General features: G+C 45.5%; 1 protein-coding gene across 1 annotated transcript in view; it reads left to right on the top strand.

The window, feature by feature from the left end:
- LOC141109905 (high affinity cGMP-specific 3',5'-cyclic phosphodiesterase 9A-like) overlaps positions 1 to 20,170 on the top strand; it is a 66,746-nt gene that overhangs the window by 39,229 nt on the left and 7,347 nt on the right. The window contains exons 7-12 of the mRNA XM_073601157.1: positions 6,500 to 6,581; positions 8,264 to 8,338; positions 15,417 to 15,503; positions 16,976 to 17,080; positions 19,197 to 19,279; positions 19,388 to 19,544. Of these exons, the coding sequence (XP_073457258.1) occupies positions 6,500 to 6,581; positions 8,264 to 8,338; positions 15,417 to 15,503; positions 16,976 to 17,080; positions 19,197 to 19,279; positions 19,388 to 19,544 (589 nt within the window). The remainder of the gene's footprint in view (positions 1 to 6,499; positions 6,582 to 8,263; positions 8,339 to 15,416; positions 15,504 to 16,975; positions 17,081 to 19,196; positions 19,280 to 19,387; positions 19,545 to 20,170) is intronic.

Below are 20,170 nucleotides of genomic sequence, written 5' to 3'. Positions count from 1 at the left end.
TATAATAAAAATCCCCAAAAAATATATATAAAAAACTAATTTCTCCCTCACGTTAGGCTGATATATAGTCTACTACATATTTTTGGTTAAAAAATAAATCACAATAAGCGTATATTGATTGGTTTGCGCAAAAGTTATAGCGTCTACAAAATAGGGGATAAATTTATGGCATCTTTATTATAATTTTTTTGTTTTACTACTAATATTGGTGATCTGCGATTTTTATCTGGACTGTGACATTGCGGTGTACAGATCAGACACTTTTGACTCTATTTTGGGACTATTGACATTTATACAGCGATCAGAGCTAAAAATAGCCACTGATTACTGTATAAATGTCACTAGCAGGGAAGGGGTTAAACACTAGGGGGCGATCAAGGGGTTAACTGTGTTCCCTCAGCGTGTTCTAACTGGGGGGGGGGGGGGGGGGCGATGGACTACCTAGGACATGACAGATATCACTGCTCCCAATGACAGGGAGCAGTGGATTCCTGACATGTCACTAGGCAGAACAGGGAAATGCCTTGTTTACAGAACAGTTCCCTGTTTCCCTGTTCTGCCTCTCCTCGCTGCGATCGCGGGTCACCGGCGGACATTGAGTCCACGGGACCTGCGGGCACTCTCCCGCGGCTGGCGCGCGCGCCATCGGCGGAGTGCACATGCCCCCTATGCGGCTATGACGGAGGGACGTACGCTCTTTTGCCCACCCGTGCTATTGTGCCGACGTACATGGTCGTGCGCTGGTCGGGAAGCGGTTAACATTGGTGTCTTTGGGAAATTTTCACTTAGAGGTGTACTCACTTTTGGTGCCAGCGGTTTAGACATTAATGGCTGTGTGTTGAGTTATTTTGAGGGGACAGCAAATTTACACTGTTATACAAGCTGTACACTCACTACTTTACATTGTTACATATTTACAAACATGTGAGGGGTGTACTCACTTTTGTGAGATACTGTATGTTCTAATCCTCAAGTATAGCATATACAAACAACAATAGTAGTAGCCAAAGATTTTTAGAGGAACATATAGATAACAAGGAAAGGACTGTGTATATGTTACGAGGGCCACGTACCTGATGTGAGACCAAAGTAGTGGGGAGGCCTCAGTTGCACCTCGGGTCCTTAAAGCCTCTGGAGATGGAGACAGAGACTTGGTGGACACCGAGTGGCACCGGTGCCAAGGGTGCGGAGCATGGTGCAAACCTTAATCCGAGATCCGAGCCGAGGTCAAGTCCATAGCTGCCAACTGTCCCGGATTTCCCGGGACATTCCCGGGACTTGGACTTCATTCCCGGATTTGTGGTGTCCCGGGAAATGTCCCAAAAAATCCGGTTCTCGTTTTCGAAGCCGCCGCTAGAGGTCGGCGGCCGGTGGAGACATTGTGTCCGCCGGCCGCCTTTTTGTGGAGGTTCAGGAAGACGGCTGGGGGGGGCTAGACGAAGCTTCTGCGTCGCCGCCCACCCCCTGCCCCGCTCCGCCTCGGCCCGCCCCGCTCCGCCTCGCCCCGCTCCGCCTTGGCCCGCCTACCCCCGCCCCGCTGCCAGTCTCATATGGAAAGGGGCGGGGGTTCTAGCCATGCTGCGGACACACCTCTGAGGTGGGGGGGGAGTGCGCGCACCGCTGTGGGACACCTGATGTGAGTGGGGGGGGCACTGGGGACACCTGATGTGAGTGGGGGGGGCACTGGGGACACCTGATGTGAGTGGGGGGGCACTGGGGACACCTGATGTGAGTGGGGGGGGCACTGGGGACACCTGATGTGAGTGGGGGGGCACTGGGGACACCTGATGTGAGGGGGGGGCACTGGGGACACCTGATGTGAGGGGGGGGCACTGGGGACACCTGATGTGAGTGGGGGGGGCACTGGGGACACCTGATGTGAGTGGGGGGGCACTGGGGACACCTGATGTGAGGGGGGGCACAGGGGACTCCTAATGTGAGGGGGAGCTCCGCCGGGGACTCCTGATGTGAGGGGGAGCTCTGCCGGGGACACCTGATGTGAGGGGGGCTCCGCCGGGGACTCCTGATGTGAGGGGGGGCTCCGCTGGGGACTCCTGATGTGAGGGGGGACTCCTGATTGTGAGGGGGGGCTCCGCCGGGGACACCTGATGTGAGGGGGGACTCCTGATTGTGAGGGGGGGTTCTGCAGGGGACTCCTGATGTGAGGGGGAGCTCCACCGGGAACTCCTGATGTGAGGGGGGGCTCCGCCGGGGACTCCTGATGTGAGGGGGAGCTCCACCGGGGACTCCTGATTGTGGGGGGGGGCTCCGCCGGGGACTCCTGATGTGATGGGGAGCTCCACCGGGGACTCCTGATTGTGAGGGGGGGCTCCGCCGGGGACTCCTGATGTGAGGAGGGGCTCCGCCGGGGACTCCTGATGTGAGGGGGGGCTCCGCCGGGGTCTCCTGATGTGAGGGGGAGCTCCGCCGGGGACCCCTGATGTGAGGGGGAGCTCCGCCGGGGACTCCTGATGTGAGGGGGGCTCCGCCGGGGACTCCTGATGTGAGGGGGGGCTCCGCCGGGGACTCCTGATGTGAGGGGGAGCTCCGCCGGGGACACCTGATGTGAGGGGGGGCTCCGCCGGGGACCCCTGATGTGAGGGGGGGCTCCGTCGGGGACTCCTGATGTGAGGGGGGCTCCGCCGGGGACTCCTGGTGTGAGGGGGGGCTCCGCCGGGGACTCCTGGTGTGAGGGGGGGCTCCGCTGGGGACATCTGATGCAAGGACGGACACTGCTCGGACATCTGAAGCAAGGACGGACGGCTGGTGGCAGGCGACGTGGCTGGTGACACGCTCAGGGATCCCACTGATTCAGCATTATGGTGAGTTGAATGATTTCATTTTATATTACAATGTAATAATAGAAATAATGCGCTTCAATCATCCTGACACCATAACAACCATGGTGCCGGGATGATTGAAGTGCTAACACCAGGTGTTTGGAGTATCTTTATCTGCTGATTGTTAAACTTTCTAGAATACACATATTTCTATTGTGTAGGATCTGGGGCTGCTGTCCCGTCATTTCCCTCTCTCTCCCCCTCTCTCCCCCTCTTCATCCCTCATTCATTTCAGACTCTAACCACACCCTCTAGAGCGACGCCCATTTAAGCCACGCCCACAATTTCGCGTAAACCACGCCCATTTTTCGCCGCGCCGCACTTGTCTATTTTTGCTAGGCCACGCCTGCTGACGAATGCCCCGCCCCCTAATTATTGGACAGCTCCGCCTACAGCCACAAAAGTGTCCCACATTTTTTTTTTACAATGTTGGCAACTATGCAAGTCCAGTTGGGCAACAAAGCATAAAAGGGTTAATCAGAAGAAGAATGGTCGAGATCCAAGCCGGGGTCGGTTCTAATCTGGCAGCTGAGTACAAAAGGGGCAAAGAAGTAGAATGGTTAAGGTAAAAATCCGAGGTCAAAGGCAAGCAGTAATCAAGAGTAGTCAAATAGATTTCCAGGTCACAACAGGTTCAGACAGATCACACACTAGCACAGGAACAAGAGGGGACTGAAGATAATCCAGCAATTTGGCAGTGTCTGGGCTGGGCTTATATAGGGAAGTTTGAGTTCACTTCCTGTGCGCCTCCTGGGCATTTTCCCGCCTTTTTCCATCAGGTTGATGTCACTTCCTGTGCGCCTCCTGGGTATTTTCCTGCCTTTTTCCATCAGGTTGATGTCACTTCCTGTGCGCCTCCTGGGCATTTTCCTGCCCCTTTCCATCAAGTTTTCTGCGCAGGTGCGGGTTGGCGCCCTACGGCGTCTTTGGCGCATGCTCAGTTGGCACAGATTTCCTCTTGCGGCAATGCGCCATTGGTGCATGCGTAGTGAGCCGTTTACTCTTACAGCATATAAAAAAAGCATACATGTTGTTATAACATTCAATAGTAAACAAAATAAATAGTAAAATACTGAACTTAAGGTTCAAGTAATTGTTTAGGTCCAATACAATCCACATGTAGACTCAACGCGTTTTGATAGATGTTCTTCAGGAGTGCATATGACGATCAGCATGATAAAGCCCATAATTCTCATTGTATTAAAACCATAGATTCACTCGAATCCTACTGGTGTGTGCCGCCTGTCTCCCATGAGTGGGGAAGGGCAGGAGATTCTCGTATGGTAAGGTATAAACAAAAGGTTTCAGAAAGCCCTCAATAATTAGGGATGGGCCGAACAGACCCCTGTTCGGTTCGCACCAGAACTTTAGAACCCCGCGAAAGTTCGGACCCGTGTAACGAACCCCATTAAAGTCAATGGGACCCGAACGGCAAAAATCAAAACTGTCCCTACTCTAGCTATATACTAATGTCAAGATTACTGACACTGTCCCTACTCTAGCTGCACACTATCCAAAGCTGAATGATGGTCCTCCTCCTCACTACACTCACACTATCCCTAGCCACTTGTCGACCGCTACACGCCGATATACATCGGCACAATGGCAGCGGTGGGCAAATGGGCGTACCTGTACGTCCCCTTTAATTAGCAGGGCGTACAGCGTTACCGTGCCCGTGGGACCCGCGGACTCGATGTCTGCCGGTCTCCCAGCGATCCTGTCAAGGAGCCGCAGAACGGGGAGATGCCTATGGAAACAAGGAATTTCCCCGTTCTGCCTTGTGACATGACAGAGATCACTGCTCCTTGTGATCGGGAGCAGTGATCGCTGTCATGTGAGCCCACCCCCCCCCCACAGTTAGAATCACTCCCTAGGACACAGTTAACCCCTTCATTGCCCCCTAGTGTTTAACCCCTTCCCTGCCAGTGTCATTTACACAGTAATCAGTGCATTTTTATAGCACTGATCGCTGTATAAATGACAATGGTCCCAAACTAGCATCAAAAGTGTCCGATGTGTCTGCCATAATGTCACAGTCATGATAAAAAATTGCAGATCGCCGCCATTACTAATAAAAAAAAAAAAAAGAAGAAGAAGATTGCCATGAATCTATCCCCTATTTTGTAGATGCTATAACTTTTGCGCAAACCAATCAATATACGCTTATTGCTATTTTTTTTTACCAAAAATATGTAGAAGAATACATATCAGACTAAACTGAGGAAAAAAAATGTTTTTTTTCTATATTTTTGGGGGATATTTATTATAGCAAAAAGTAAAAAATATTGCGCATTTTCAAAATTGACGCTCTTTTTTTGTTTATAACGCAAAAAATAAAAACCACAGAGGTGATCAATTACCACCAAAAGAAAGCTCTATTTGTGGGGAAAATGTCGCACGACCGCGCAATTGTCAGTTAAAGTGACGCCGTGCCGACTAAACTAATATCCTACATTGACAATTGAAGCAAAATAGCACAGTATAGCACACTAACTGATAGCACTGAACAGAGCCCTGTTCTATCTCTCTCCACACCGAAATCACACTAAAAATGGCTGCCATTGAAAGAATACTTTTATACTGTGGGCGGGAATGAGCCATGATTGGATAAAGTCAGCGTCCAATCATGACTCTGACAGTGCTCTGTGACCTGATTGGCTGAATCTTTCACTGCTTCAGCCAATCAGGGGGCTTGCCATGCACTGTTCAGCGCTGCAATGCATTGTGGTCGGTTCCGGGGGGGGGGGGGGGGGGGCGAACAAACGGTTGAACGACCCGTTTGTTTGGCTGTACGCCGAACGCCCGAACAACGAAAGTTCGACCCGAGCTCGGGCCGAACCGTTCGCCCATCCCTATCAATAATCATCCATGACCCAATAATTACACACATCAATTAGAAGATAAAGGCACATCATCATCAATGTTTCAAACAGAGCAAAGAGGGCTGGGGGGGTATCCACATCCTATCGTCAAACCATTCTATGTGTCCGGAGGATGGGCAACCAAAAATTGGCAAAGGTCAGATGGATAAGCCGACCACGCCGGGAGAAGACAGTGGTTATTGCTAGCTGTTATAGCAGCCGCTTGCGATAATGGCAAGCAAATCTGGCAAGCTGGTTGTACTCAAGTTGATCGCTCGATCAACTTGGTACATTTAGCCTGCCCATTAATGATTCCAATCTCAGCCGGTTCCTGCTGAACCGGCTGAGATTTGAACCGTGTATGGCCGGCCTTAGGGAAACAGTACTCAAGCCACTATGGTTGTGGTCTCTGCCACATGACCTCTGTCTTATTATTGGTCAATGAGACTACCCATCCACAGTGATGGGTCAATGGTGAGGCACGAAAGGGTAGGGGTTGAGGCAACAACCACGTAGACATGGACAATGTTAGCACAATAGAATGTCCCATTTTTGGGGCTCCTGGACACTCTTGATTCAAGGAAGGGGAATTATGTAGGCCCACATTATTACTTATGGACACTCTTGAGGCAAGGAAAGGGAATTATGTAGGCCCACATTGTTACTTATAGGTGGTCGTAGTAAACAAAAAAGCATACCTCCAACATATGTTTTCTAAGAATGTTATCTGACCCCTTGATCTGGTCCTATTAACTGAATGATATCGTTTTTTTTCCTCTATGGATATCATCCCAACAGACTGAACTGCCCTTGTAGATGTTACCAATCTGAGGAAGTCTTCCGAATGAACCCCCGTAAAGATGTCCCAAGCTACCCTAAGGTAACTTAACAACCTGATGTCTGGTGTGTATAAATACCTTTAGGCCTGGAGGATGTGCCAATCTGACAAATGTTACGTCTTTGACCAAAAATTCAAGGATAAAAAAAGTTCAGGTGTACCTAAACCTTTAGAATGGATGAAACGTGGAAAAGACTAATTGGATGAGAAAGACGAGATTCAGGTCCATATCCCTTGTACAACATGGAAAAGAAAGGTTCCTCAAAAAACGTGACTTTAGAGGACCATAAACAGTAAAGTTCATGTTCATGGTCCTCTAAAGTCCCGTTTTTTGAGGAACCTTTCTTTTACATAAACCTTTAGAATATAATAGATTTCCACTTACCAGTCCTTAGATGGGGTGGCTGTATTTATTTTCTTTTTCAGGATTTTTTTCCCCTTTGTTTTCACCTGGTGATCCTGCCAGTAACACCCTTCTATGAGGGAACAGCATTGCCACCCTAGAACAGGACTACAGAAATTCCCCTCCCCCCTTCTGTATTGCTAATACACTTCCTGATAACATTGAGATAACACTGAAAAGTTGACATAGAAGAACAGTACTGTATTTTCAACAAGGTCAACAAGTATTTTTTTGCATTTATTGAACAGATATTACAACACACAGGTATATTAAAAGTATTACTAAACCCTAAACATTAAAGTGGCTGTAAACCTCAGACATGAAATATGAACAAAGCACATCCCTCTATAGCAGGCATATGCAATTAGCGGACCTTCAGCTGTTGCAGAACTACAAGTCCCATGAGGCATAGCAAGACTCTGACAGCCACAAGCATGACACCCAGAGGCAGAGGCATGATGGGACTTGTAGTTTTGCAACAGCTGGAGGTCCGCTAATTGCATATCCCTGCTCTATAGTCTGTACCTGACAAAATCCAGAGCACTAAGTGTCATTTCTGTCTGCTGCCTCCTTCCTCTGCAATATGAATGAGTCACTTCTGACAAGTTTTCCTGACACCAAGATTTAAATGGTGACTGGGGAGGGAGCTCCAGCACACAGCCTGTGATTAGCAGCCTCAGCTCTGTTCCTGCGTGCTGTGTGATGGGGGGTGTGTCCCCTTCCCTCCAATCCGCTCTCAGAGCTGTCCTCACTGAGCTCTGCAATGTGTGACTTTAACTCTCCGCCCCCCCCGCTTTCTGACAGCTCAGACAAGCTTTATAAATTCTGCACTTGGAAGTGATGTAGAGAAGAGAAGACTACAGATAAACAGGTACAACTTATGTAGGAGGATTTGTTTGATCTGTGTGTATCACCTGGGGCCAGTCACTTCACTAGCGATATGTAAGGGTTTACAGCCACTTTACAGCAGCTAAAATCAGCACTTTTCTAGGTTTCCTCTTCCCAGGTGGCTCTGTTGCCCTGCAGGGTCTCATGCAGCCACCCTTTTGCACGCGCTCCCGGCCCCTTAGTGAACACAGGAGGTCGCTCGCTGGGCACGGGCACCAATTAGCGAACACTTTGCATTATCTCATGGAGGGTGTACAGTGTTAGTTCACCTTTTCATCATTTTTTTTTTCTTGAAACATAATTAACCCTCTAAATTTCAGCTTTAATGTATCTTCTGTTCACTATGGAGCTTGCAATCGCCCTCTCTGTAAATCAGTGAATTTTACTTTTATATGTAACAGGCCAATGTCATACTTCTGACTTGATTCCACAGTACACGCTATCATCGGAGACCATTGATGCCCTGAAGAAGCCCACCTTCGATGTCTGGCGCTGGGAATACAACGAGGTGAGTTTTATATACCTACATACACATTAATGGTACGAAGCCTGTTGAGTTTTTCATCCAAGCTTAGCTATAGTCTGCCAGACCACATCACCATTTAAACATGCCTGCCTTACTTTATTAGTCCATTGAATGATTTCACTTATCACCCATTATTCATTCGATAGTGCAACCACTGACTATAGGACAATATGGGTGGAGGACCTGATATCAGATTAAAACAGGCACCTTCCCCAAAAACACAGTGCATCCGGAAAGTATTATTATTCCAATATGGATTAAATTCATTATTTTCCTCAAAGTTCTACAAACAATACCCCATAATGACAACTTGAAAGAGGTTTGTTTGAAATCTTTGCAATATTATTAAAAATAAAAAGAAGGAAAAAAATCCCATGTTCATAAGTATTCACAGCCTTTGCTCAATACTTTGGTGAAGCTCCTTTGGCACCAATTACAGCCTCAAGTCTTTTTGAGTATGATGCTACAAGCTTGGCACACCTATTTTTGGGCAGTTTCTCCCATTCTTCTTCGCAGGACCTCCCAAGATCAATCAGGTTGGATGGGGAGGGTTGGTGCACAGCCATTTTCAGATCTCTCCAGAGATGTTCAATCGGGTTCAAGTCTGGGCTCTGGCTGGGCCACTCAAGGACATTCACAGAGTTGTGCCATAGCCAATCTTTTGTTATCTTGGCTGTGTGCTTAGGGTTGTTGTCCTGTTGGAAGATGAACCTTCACCCCAGTCTGAGGTTCAGAGCACTTTGGAGCAGGTTTTCATCAAGGATGTCTCTGTACATTGCTGCATTCATCTTTCCCTCCATCCCGACTAGTCTCTATCGGTTCTTGCCGCTGAAAAACATCCCCACAGCATGAGGCTGACACCACCATGCTTCACTGTAGGGATGGTATTGGATAGGTGATAAACGGTGCCTGGTTTCCTCCAGACATGATGCTTGCCATTCAGGCCAAAGAGTTCAGTCTCTGTTTCATCAGACCAGAGAATTTTGTTTCTCATGACCTGAGAGTCCTTCAGGTTCCCTTTGGCAAACTCCAGGTGGGCTGTCATGAGCCTTTTACTGAGGAGTGGCTTCCGTCGGGCCACTCTACCATACAGGCCTGATTGTGGAGTGCTGCAGAGATAGTTGTTCTTCTGGAAGGTTCTCCTCTCTCCACGGAGAAATGTTGGAGCTCTGTCAGAGTGACCATCGGGTTCTTGGTCACCTCCCAGATGAAAGGCCCTTCTCCCCAATCACTCAGTTTGGCCAAGCGGCCCGCTCTAGGAGGAGTCCTGGTGGTTCCAAACTTCTTACATTTATGGGTGATGGAGGCCACTGTGCTCATTGGGACCTTCAAAGCTGCAGGCATTTCTTTCTGTATTCTTCCCCAGATCTGTGCCTCCATACAATCCTGTCTCGGAGGTCTACAGACAATTCCTTGAGCTTCATGGCTTGGTTGGTGCACTGACATGCACTGTTAACTGTGTGCCTTTCCAAATCATGTCTAATCAACTGAATTTACCACAGGTGGACTCCAATCAAGTTGTAAAAACATCTCAAGGATGATCAGTGGAAACAGGATGCACCTGAGCTCAATTTTGAGTGTCATGGCAATGGCTGTGAATACTCATACCCCTTGAAAGTTTCCACATTTTGTTATGTTTCAACCAAAAACGTAAATGTATTTTATTGGGATTTTATGTGATAGATCAACACAAAGTGGCACATAATTGTGAAGTGGAAGGAAAATGATAAATTGTTTTCAAAAGTTTTTACAAATAAATATCTGAAAAGTATGGCGTGCATTTGTATTTAGCTCCCTTTACTCTGATACCCCTAACTAAAAATGGAACCATTTGCCTTCAGAAGTCACCTAATTAGTAAATAGCTTCCACCTGTGAATCATTTAATCTCAGTATAAATATAACTTTTATGTGAAGCCCTCAGAGGTTTGTTAGAGAACCTTAGTGAACAAACAGCATCATGAAGGCCAAGGAACACAACAGACAGGTCAGAGATAAAGTTGTTGTAGAGAAGTTTAAAGCAGGGATAGGCAGGGATAGGTTATAAAATAATATCTCAAACTTTGAGCATCTCACTGTTCAATCCATCATCTGAAAATGGAAAGAGTATGGCAGAACTGCAAATCTACCAAGACATGGCCGTCCACCTAAACTGACAGGCCGGGCAAGAAGAGCATTCATCAGAGAAGCAGCCAAGTGGCCCATGGTAACTCTGGAGGAGCTGCAGAGATCCACAGCTCAGGTAGGAGAATCTGTCCACGGGACAACTATTAGTCGTGCTCTCCACAAATCTGACCTTAATGGAAGAGTGACAAGAAGAAAGCCATAATAAGTCCCGTTTGCAGTTTCCGTGGGAGAGGGTGCTCTGGTCAGATGAGACCAAGATTTAACTTTTTGGCCTAAAAGCAAAATGCTATGTGTGGTGGAAAACTAACACTGCACATCACCCTGAACACACCATCCCCACCGTGAAACATGGTGGCGGAAGCATCATGTTGTGGGGATGCTTTTCTTCAGCAGGGACAGGGAAGCTGGTCAGAGTTAGACAAGTATATGCGCAAAGAATTTAATACAATTTATCCCATAGGTCACAATTTATCACATATAATTCAGATAAAAAAAAACATTGAACTAAAGGCTGTAATGTAACAAAATAGGTAAAAAGCCAAGGGGGGGGGGGGGGGGTGAATACTTTTGCAAGGCACTGTATTCTGTAAAGTATTAAATATTCTTTCCATGAGGTTAATATTATTTATTCTTACTTTCAATTGGGCTAATGGTACTGATGGAGATTTCCAATGGTAGGCGATTAGCCAGTGTATGGAAACACATATTGCGTGGATCAGTCTCATGTGGTGGAGGGACAAACATCTATTTCTTTCAATTCGTTACCTTTTTTTTATACTTGAAAATATTTATTGGATAATATTTTCATAAGTAAAAGAACAAACAATGCTACCAATGTACCATTTTCATTGATATAAATGAGCACACCCAAAAGATGCGTAACAGAATGACACCCACAATCCCAATCAAAAAGTCAACAATCAAGAAGTCAACAAGCCATCTTGCGGGGCATTGATCTTTTTCCTAGTGCACTAATCAGATACTGTAGGTACAGACATGTTAGAGACCACCCATCTGTCAATAATAAGCCCTACTGACAGAGCTCAGGACCAACATAATCCTGGGTAGTCAGGCCCACAGAAATATAGAAAAGCAACAAAGAAGAAGAAGGGAAAGGAAGGAAAGAGGAGAAGAATGAGGAGAAGGTCTGATCCGGGGTCAAAATAGGTATACCAAACCACAACCCCTCAAAAAAAAATTTTTAAATAAATAAACCAGTGTGCAAGAGAGTCATGCATATATGTAGCCCATGGCTCCCAAGTCTGTTTTCAAATTACCTTTTAAGGGAACCTACGACAAGCAAGGAAAAAAAAAATCAGAAGAAGCTTGGATAACTGGTAATGGATTTGAAAGTTGGAATACATTGGTGGGGGTCAGGAAATAACAATTCTGTGTCCTTCTTCCATTCTTCGGCAGTGCTGATTATAGTAAATATTAGGCAGCTTTATCTTAAGACAAAGCATTTTGGAAAGATTCTTCTTCTGAGAATGAAGTATGTTATGTCCAGATGAAGTTTATTATCCATCATACGTGGCCGCAGAGGAGGATTAGCACACGGGGGGCTTATCCATGTGCCCCGATTGACAGTCTAAACTCTCTGCCAACCAGAGTCTCCAGTTTGTGTGTCTAGCACCAACTGAGAGAACGAGAGACAGAAACTGTGTACTAACTGAACTAAAACAATTTTTAATGTTACAATTTTAGCCATGAGGTCCGAGTTTTCACACATGGACAAATAGACAAAAATAAAATATTTGGCTTTATGAAAGATTCATTTGAAATGGGGTTATAGTAAATAAACTTCATCTGACCACCCTGCCCTTACCATGGTAATCAGTGGTGATAAAAGTCTTGTGGCACTTACCTGTGTTGCCTAAAACACTGTGCTGGGTTCCCACAACAACTCGTCACGTGACCATAGTAGGCCTAGGCCAGTGTTTCTCAACCAGGGCTTCTCCTGAGGTTTGCGAGGAGATCCTTGAGCAGTGAACAATGGTGGATTGATTTCCCACCCACACTGACAACCAATGCAAGGAGGCAATTTTGAACTCAACACTATTGTGTCACTCCTTCACTGAGTACTAATGTTAGAGAACACCACAGTTTTTATTCTCTCTTTTCTGCAGTTACCATTCATTTCGAGTACAGTTCTATTTTCGAACATAATTTGGTAGCGGGTGGGCAACAAAATGATCTGCCTTGGGTGTCAAATATGGTAGGTATACCACTGTACTTATCCTTTTATTCAAAATGTTCTTCAACTTACTAATCGTGCTAATGTACCATGAGCTGTAGGTAAAATCTTTTTTTAGCAGAGGTTCCCTGAGAACCTGAAAATTATTTTGAGGGTTCCTCAGGGGTAAAAATGTTGAGAAAGATATAAATGAACCCACATACCTGCTGCATATGAATCCCTCTGACTTCTCCACACAGATGTTAGGTTTACAGTGCCTTGCAAAAGTATTCACCCCCCCCCCCCTGGCTTTTTACCTATTTTACCTGTTTTTTTAATCTGAATTATACAGGTATGTGATGGATCAGAACATAATAGTCTTAAGTTGGTGAAGCAATATTAGAAAAATATATACATAAAACTATTTTTCAGAAATAAAAAACTGATAATTGGCATGTGCGTATGTATTCACCCCCTCTGTTATGAAGCCCATAAAAAGCTCTGGTGCAACCAATTACCTTCAGAAGTCACATAATTAGTGAAATGATGTCCACCTGTGTGCAATCTAAGTGTCACATGATCTGTCATTACATAGACACACCTTTATGAAAGGCCCCAGAGGCTGCAACACCTAAGCAAGAGGCACCACTAACCAAATACTGCCATGAAGACCAAGGAACTCTCCAAACAAGTAAGGGACAATGTTGTTGAGAAGTACAAGTCAGGGTTAAGTTATAAAAATATCCAAATCTTTGATGATCCCTAGGAGCACCATCAAATCTATCATAACCAAATGGAAAGAACATGGCACAACAGCAAACCTGCCAAGAGACGGCCGCACACCAAAACTCATGGACCGGGCAAGGAGGGCATTAATCAGAGAGGAGCACAGAGACCTAAAGTAACCCTGGAGGAGCTGCAGAGTTCCACAGCAGAGACTGGAGTATCTGTACATAGGACGACAATAAGCCGTACGCTCCATAGAGTTGGGCTTTATAGCAGAGTGGCCAGAAGAAAGACATTACTTTCAGAAGAAAACAAAATGGCACGTTTTGAGTTTGCAAAAAAGCATTTGGGAGACTCCCAAAATGTATGGAGGAAGGTGCTCTGGTCTGATGAGACTTAAATTGAACTTTTTGGCCATCAAAGAAAAAGCAATGTCTGGTGCAAACCCAACACATCACATCACCCAAAGAACACCATCCCCACTGTGAAACATGGTGGTGGCAGCATCATGCTGTGGGGATGTTTTTCAGCAGTCGGGACTGGGAAACTGGTCAGAGTTGAGGGAAAGATGGATGGTGCTAAATACAGGGATATTCTTAAGCAAAACCTGTACCACTCTGTGTGTGATTTGAGGCTAGGACGGAGGTTCACCTTCCAGCAGGACAATGACCCCAAACACACTGCTAAAGCAACACTTGAGTGGTTTAAGGGGAAACGTGTAAATGTGTTGGAATGGCCTAGTCAAAGCCCAGAACTCAATCCAATAGAAAATCTGTGGTCAGACTTAAAGATTGCTGTTCACAAGTGCAAACCGTCCAACTTGAAGGAGCTGGAGCAGTTTTACAAGGAGAAATTGGCAAAAATCCCAGTGGTAAGATGCGGCAAGCTCATAGAGACTTATCCAAAGCGACTTGGAGCTGTGATAGCCGCAAAAGGTGGCTCTACAAAGTATTGTCTTTTGGGGGGTGAATAGTTATGCACATTGACTTTTTTGTTATTTTGTCCTATTTGTTGTTTTGCTACACAATGAATAAAAAAACATCTTCAAAGTTGTGGGCATGTTCTGTAAATTAAGTGATGCAAATCCTCAAACAATCCATGTTAATTCCAGGTTGTGAGGCAACAAAACACGAAAAATGCCAAGGGGGGTGAATACTTTTGCAAGGCGCTGTATGTATCATGGGCTTGGATTTGTACGAGAGTTTAACATGAAACTCAAACCATGACAGGGCCTTGCACTATCACAACGCCCTCCTTTGTTTCGATCCGGAGCGCAAAATACCTGCACCCTTGTTTGCAGTTGGGACACCCCTGTGACGGCTGTCAGCCACATAAGCCCAACCTTTTTTCCGGATGTGCTTTCAGGTACGCCCTGCCCTGAATCTCAAGGGGGTCCTACTGTTCTATAGCCTCAGCATTCTCCCTCTCATGGGGTCCCTAGGCCTATTCTCATTTTTTAAGGGTACTCTGTCTTTCTAATGGCCTCTCCCCAACTCCCTGTCCTGAATTTGAAGAGAACCTACAGAGCCCCTTTCCCCCTCAGCAGAGCCACCTTCAACCACTTTGCGTGTTCCCTTGGGTTCATCAACACTTTTCGTGGCTACTCTTACCCTGTTTCCCCAAAAATAAGACCTAGTATGATTGTTGGTGATGGCTGCAATATAAGCCCTACCCCCGAAATAAGCCCTACCCCCGAAATAAGCCCTACCCTGTTTTCCCGAAAATAAGCCCTACCTTGAAAATAAGACCTACAGTAGGTCTTATTTTTGGGGAAACAGGGTAGTAACTCAAATCTTATTTGCAGGAACACTCAGTAATGAATTACATTGTCCATGAATACTTTTGGGAATCAAACTATCATTTACAGTAACATTCAGTAATAAATCACCTCTTTCACAATTGATACCATCAGTTCTTTCTCAGGACTTGTTAGGACCAAGCTTGAGGAGTAACTTAGGGGTGAAAGGCTGGCCTAGGCAGTTGTTATAAATGAACCCACATACCTACATATGAACCCCTCTGTTTTCTCCACACAGATGTTGAGCTGCTTGGAGTTTATGTATCATGAGCTGGGACTTGTACGAGAGTTTAACATGAACCCCATCACTCTAAAACGCTGGTTGGTAGGTGCCCCAATAGGTTTTCCTTTATTTATTGATGTTATCTTATCATTTGCAGTCAGTTACCTCTTCCATTAGGATCATGTATAGCAGAGGTCTCCAAACTTTCTGAACAAAGGGCCAGTTTACTGTCCTGGCGTCAGTGCCAGTGAACAATGCCCACCATTGATGTCAATGAGAGGAATAGTGCCCCATTATTGGTGTCAGTGAGAGGTATAGTGCCCCATCATTGCTGTCCATAAGAGGAATAGTGCCACATTATTGGTGTCCGTGAGAGGACTAGCGCCCCGTCGTTGATGTAAGTAGGAGGAATAGTGCCCTATTATTGGTGTCCATAAGAGGAATAGTGCCCCATCATTGGTGTCAGTGGGAGGAATAGTGCCCAATAATTGGTGTCCTTGAGAAGAATAGTGCCCCATCATTGGAGTCAGTAAGAGGAATAGTGCCCCATCATTGGTGCCCCTTAGCAAAATAGTGCCCCATCATTGATGTAAGTAAGAGGAATAGTGCCCCATCATTGGTGTCGGTAAGAGGAATAGTGCCCCCTTATTAGTGTCCATGAGAGGAATAGTGTCACATTTTTGGTGTCAGTGAGAGGTATAGTGCCCTATCATTGCTGTTCATAAGAGGAATAGTGCCACATTATTGGTGTCCGTGAGAGGACTAGTGCCTCATCGTTGATGTAAGTAGGAGGAATAGTACCCTATTATTGGTGTCAGCAGGAGAAATAGTGCCCCATCATTGGTGTCCATAAGAGGAATAGTGCCCAAAAAGTGGTGTCCTTGAGAAGAATAGTGCCCCATCATTGGTGTCAGTAAGAGGAATAATGCCCCATTGTTGGTTTCCCTTAGCGAATTAGTGCCCCATCGTTGATTTATGTAAGAGGAATAGTGCCCCATTGTTGGTTTCCCTTAGCGAATTAGTGCCCCATCGTTGATTTATGTAAGAGGAATAGTGCCCCATTTTTGGTGTCAGTGAGAGGACTAGTGCCCCATCATTGCCCCATCATTGGTGTCAGTGAGAGGAATAGTGCCCCATCATTGGTGTCAGTGAGAGGAATAGTGCCCCATCGTTGGTGCCCCTTAATGAAATAGTGCCCCATCGTTGATGTAAGTAAGAGGAATAGTGCCCTATTATTGCTGTCAGGGAGAGAAATAGTGCCCCATTATTGGTAGCCATGAGAGGAATAGTGGCCCGTCACTGGTAATTTATAGTTGCTGACTTTTCATTTTTTCAGTGGGTTATGCTGGTATGCTGATTGGCTCCTGTTTGAATTGGCCCCAGTATGTGTATTTATGAATGGGATACAGGGACCTTCAGTTATAAGCTTCTCGAGGGTGGAGACTGGGGGGAATGTGCAGTGTGTAAAGCTCGGTGTTAATTGTCTGCATTAAATAAATACCTGTAAGAAATGAAATAAACATCATGCAATATATGGAAGTGTGTATGTTTTTGTTTTTTCTGATCTGCTTTAGTTATGTATCCAAGAGAACTACAGAAACAATCCATTTCACAACTTCCGCCATTGTTTTTGTGTGACCCAGATGATGTATGGAATGATCCACCTCTGCCAGTTACAGGTTCAGTATACAACTTCCCTCTCTTTTATTATTTTTTAACTGTATAAGGATTGCATGCCACCAACAAACAGCAGATGAGATATATACTGCATATATATATATATATATATATATATATATATATATATATATATATATATATATATATATATATACTATATTACCAAAAGTATTGGGAAGCCTTCCTTTAGACGCACATGAAGTTTAATGGCATCCCAGTCTTAGTCCGTAGGGTTCAATATTGAGTTGGCCCACCCTTTGTAGCTATAACAGCTTCAACTCTTCTGAGAAGGCTGTCCACAAGGTTTAGGAGTGTGTCTATGGGAATGTTTGACCATTCTTCCAGAAGCACATTTATTGAGGTCAGGCACTGATGTTGGATGAGAAGGCCTTGTCCTGCAGTCTCCGCTCTAATTCATCCCAAAGGTTTTCTAATCGGGTTGAGGTCCGGACTCTGTGCAGGCCAGTCAAGTTCCTCCACCCCAAACTCGCTCATCCATCTCTTTATGGACCTTGCTTTGTGCACTGGTCCAAATCATGTGGCGGGGGGGGGGTTATGGTGTAGGGCTGTTTTTCAGGGATTGGGCTTGGCCCCTTAGTTCCAGTGAAGGGAACTCTTAAGGCATACCAAGACAATTTCATGCTCCCAACTTTGTGGGAACAGTTTGGGGATGGCCAACATGACTGCGCACCAGTGCTCAAACAAGGTCCATAAAGAAGTGGATGAGTGAGTTTGGGGTGGAGGAACTTGACAACTCAATATTGAACCCTACGGACGAAGACTGGGGTGCCATTAAAGTTCATGTGCCTGTAAAGGCAGGTGTCCCAATACTTTTTACAATATAGTGTATATGTACAGTTGTGCTGAAAAGTTTGCATACCCTGGCAGATATTGTGAAATTTTGGCATTTATATTGAAAATATGACTAACCATTCCAAAAAACTTTTATTCAAGGATAGTGATCACATGAAGCCATTTATTATGACATAGTTTTTTGGCTCCTTTTAAAATCATAATGATAACAGAAATCACCCAAAAAATCACCCTAATAAAAAGTTTACATACCCTGGAATGTGTGGCCTTGGTACAGACACAGAAGGTGGCACACACAGGTTAAAATGGCTATAAAGGTTCATTTCCCACATTTTAAAATCACAATTAGTGTTGGTGTATAAATAGTCAATGAGTATGTTAGCTCTCACATGGATGCACTAAGCAGGATAGATACTGAGCCATGGGGAGCAGATAAGAACAGTCAAAAGACCTGCGTAACAAGGTAATAAAACTTTACAAAGATGGAAAAGGATATAAAAAGATATCCAAAGCCTTGAACATGCCAGTCAGTATTGTTCAATAATTTAATAAGAAGTGGAAAATTTGGGGATCTCTTGATGCCAAGCCAAGGTCAGGTAGATCAAGATCACCGGTGTTTCGTCAGATTTGGCGACCCGTCAGATTTTGTAACGGAAGTGACGTCCCGTCATCGCCATCTTGCTACACCCCGCACTCCTCCATAGTAAGGATACGCTGAGAAGGGGGAAAGTGGACATCTTGTTACACCCATCGGAGTTTTGCGTTTTACACTTATTTTTACCAGTAAAGTGAGTTTATATAGTGAAATCCAGCACTTAGAACTCCGTTTCACTGTTTGATGGTGAATTTTAAAAGCAGCGACAAGCCTGCTGATCTCACAGGTTTGCTAATCTGACAGAAGTTCGCTGCTTTTAAAATTCAAACATCTAAACAGTCAGACGGAGTTCTAAATCCTGTATTTCACGATATAAAATCGCTTTACTGTTAAAAATAAGTGTAAAATGCAAAACTCCGGTGGGTGTAACAAGATGTCCGCTTTCCCCCTTCTCAGTGTATCCTTACTATGGAGCAGTGTGGGGTGTAGCAAGATGGCCGCGACGGCACGTCACTTCCAGTACACATTCTGACGAGTCACCTAATCTGACGAAACACCGGCACCAGCATAAGGACCCCCCCAGATTTTGCGCCCCTCCTGGCGCCCTAAGGCGGCCGCCTGAGCTGCCTTATGCTGGCTCCGGCCCTGTAATTGTCTATTGCACAGATGCACTTTCATCAAAGTAACAATTTCCCCTCTTCATTCAGGAGCATATGACGCTTTTACAGTTGGGAGCCTTAATGACAGCCGCTGTGTGTCACGATCTGGACCACCCCGGGTACAACAATACGTGAGTTGTCGTCCTTTCCCTCCAGCTGAGATTATAGAAATATGAACACATCCTGGTTACTCGAAATAGATCTATAACTATTTTGTAAATCTCGCCCCCCCACACAAGATACCAGATCAATGCCCACACGGAGCTGGCAATCCGCTACAATGATGTATCCCCCCTGGAGAACCATCACTGCGCCGTGGCGTTCCAAATCCTGGCGCAACCAGAAAATAACATCTTCTCCAACGTCACCCCCGAAGCCTTCAAACAGATCCGACAGGTGAAGTATATAGCAGGAGCCTGATGGGGGTCTCGCTAAAAAGGATCTATCACATCTGTTCAATTTTTTTTTCCTCGATCAGCTAGTATTGCCTAATATATTTTGTCTGACACCATTTCAATGCTACCTGTTTATACACAATAACTGGCCTGACTCTCAGTTGAGGGTCGGGCCAGTGAATTACACTTCAAGCCCCGGCATCTCTCCCCTTCTGGCAAATGTCTTCTCCATTGGGTCTGATAAAGACCTCATTCACAGGGGTGTATCTAAGCATACATCTGCGTGAAGGGCCATCTGTGCCCTCGTGGGATGCACAGGTGATCTGTGCATGCGTGTGCAGGCTCATTCATGTCTATTGGGACGCAGCAGCTGCATGGACACGCTGGTCCCAATTTGACAGCCATGCAGGTGCCGAGTACATGTTTCGGAACGCTTAGACTGGCCATACATTATACAATTTTCTTGTACAACTTTCCTTTAGATTTACCAAAACCATATGATATGAGGTCAAACCTAAACACTTTGAATTTGCATGCAATCAAGCGGGCCCTTGCACTACATAGTTGAAGGTAAATTTACAGAAAATTGAATAAGAAAATTGTATGGTGTATGGCCAGCTTTAGATA

The sequence above is a fragment of the Aquarana catesbeiana genome, linkage group LG10 (genome assembly GCF_042186555.1).
Source record: "Aquarana catesbeiana isolate 2022-GZ linkage group LG10, ASM4218655v1, whole genome shotgun sequence".
Lineage (NCBI taxonomy): Eukaryota > Metazoa > Chordata > Amphibia > Anura > Ranidae > Aquarana > Aquarana catesbeiana.
Note: the sequence above shows the minus strand (reverse complement) of the source record. Positions and strands in the feature narration are given on the sequence as shown.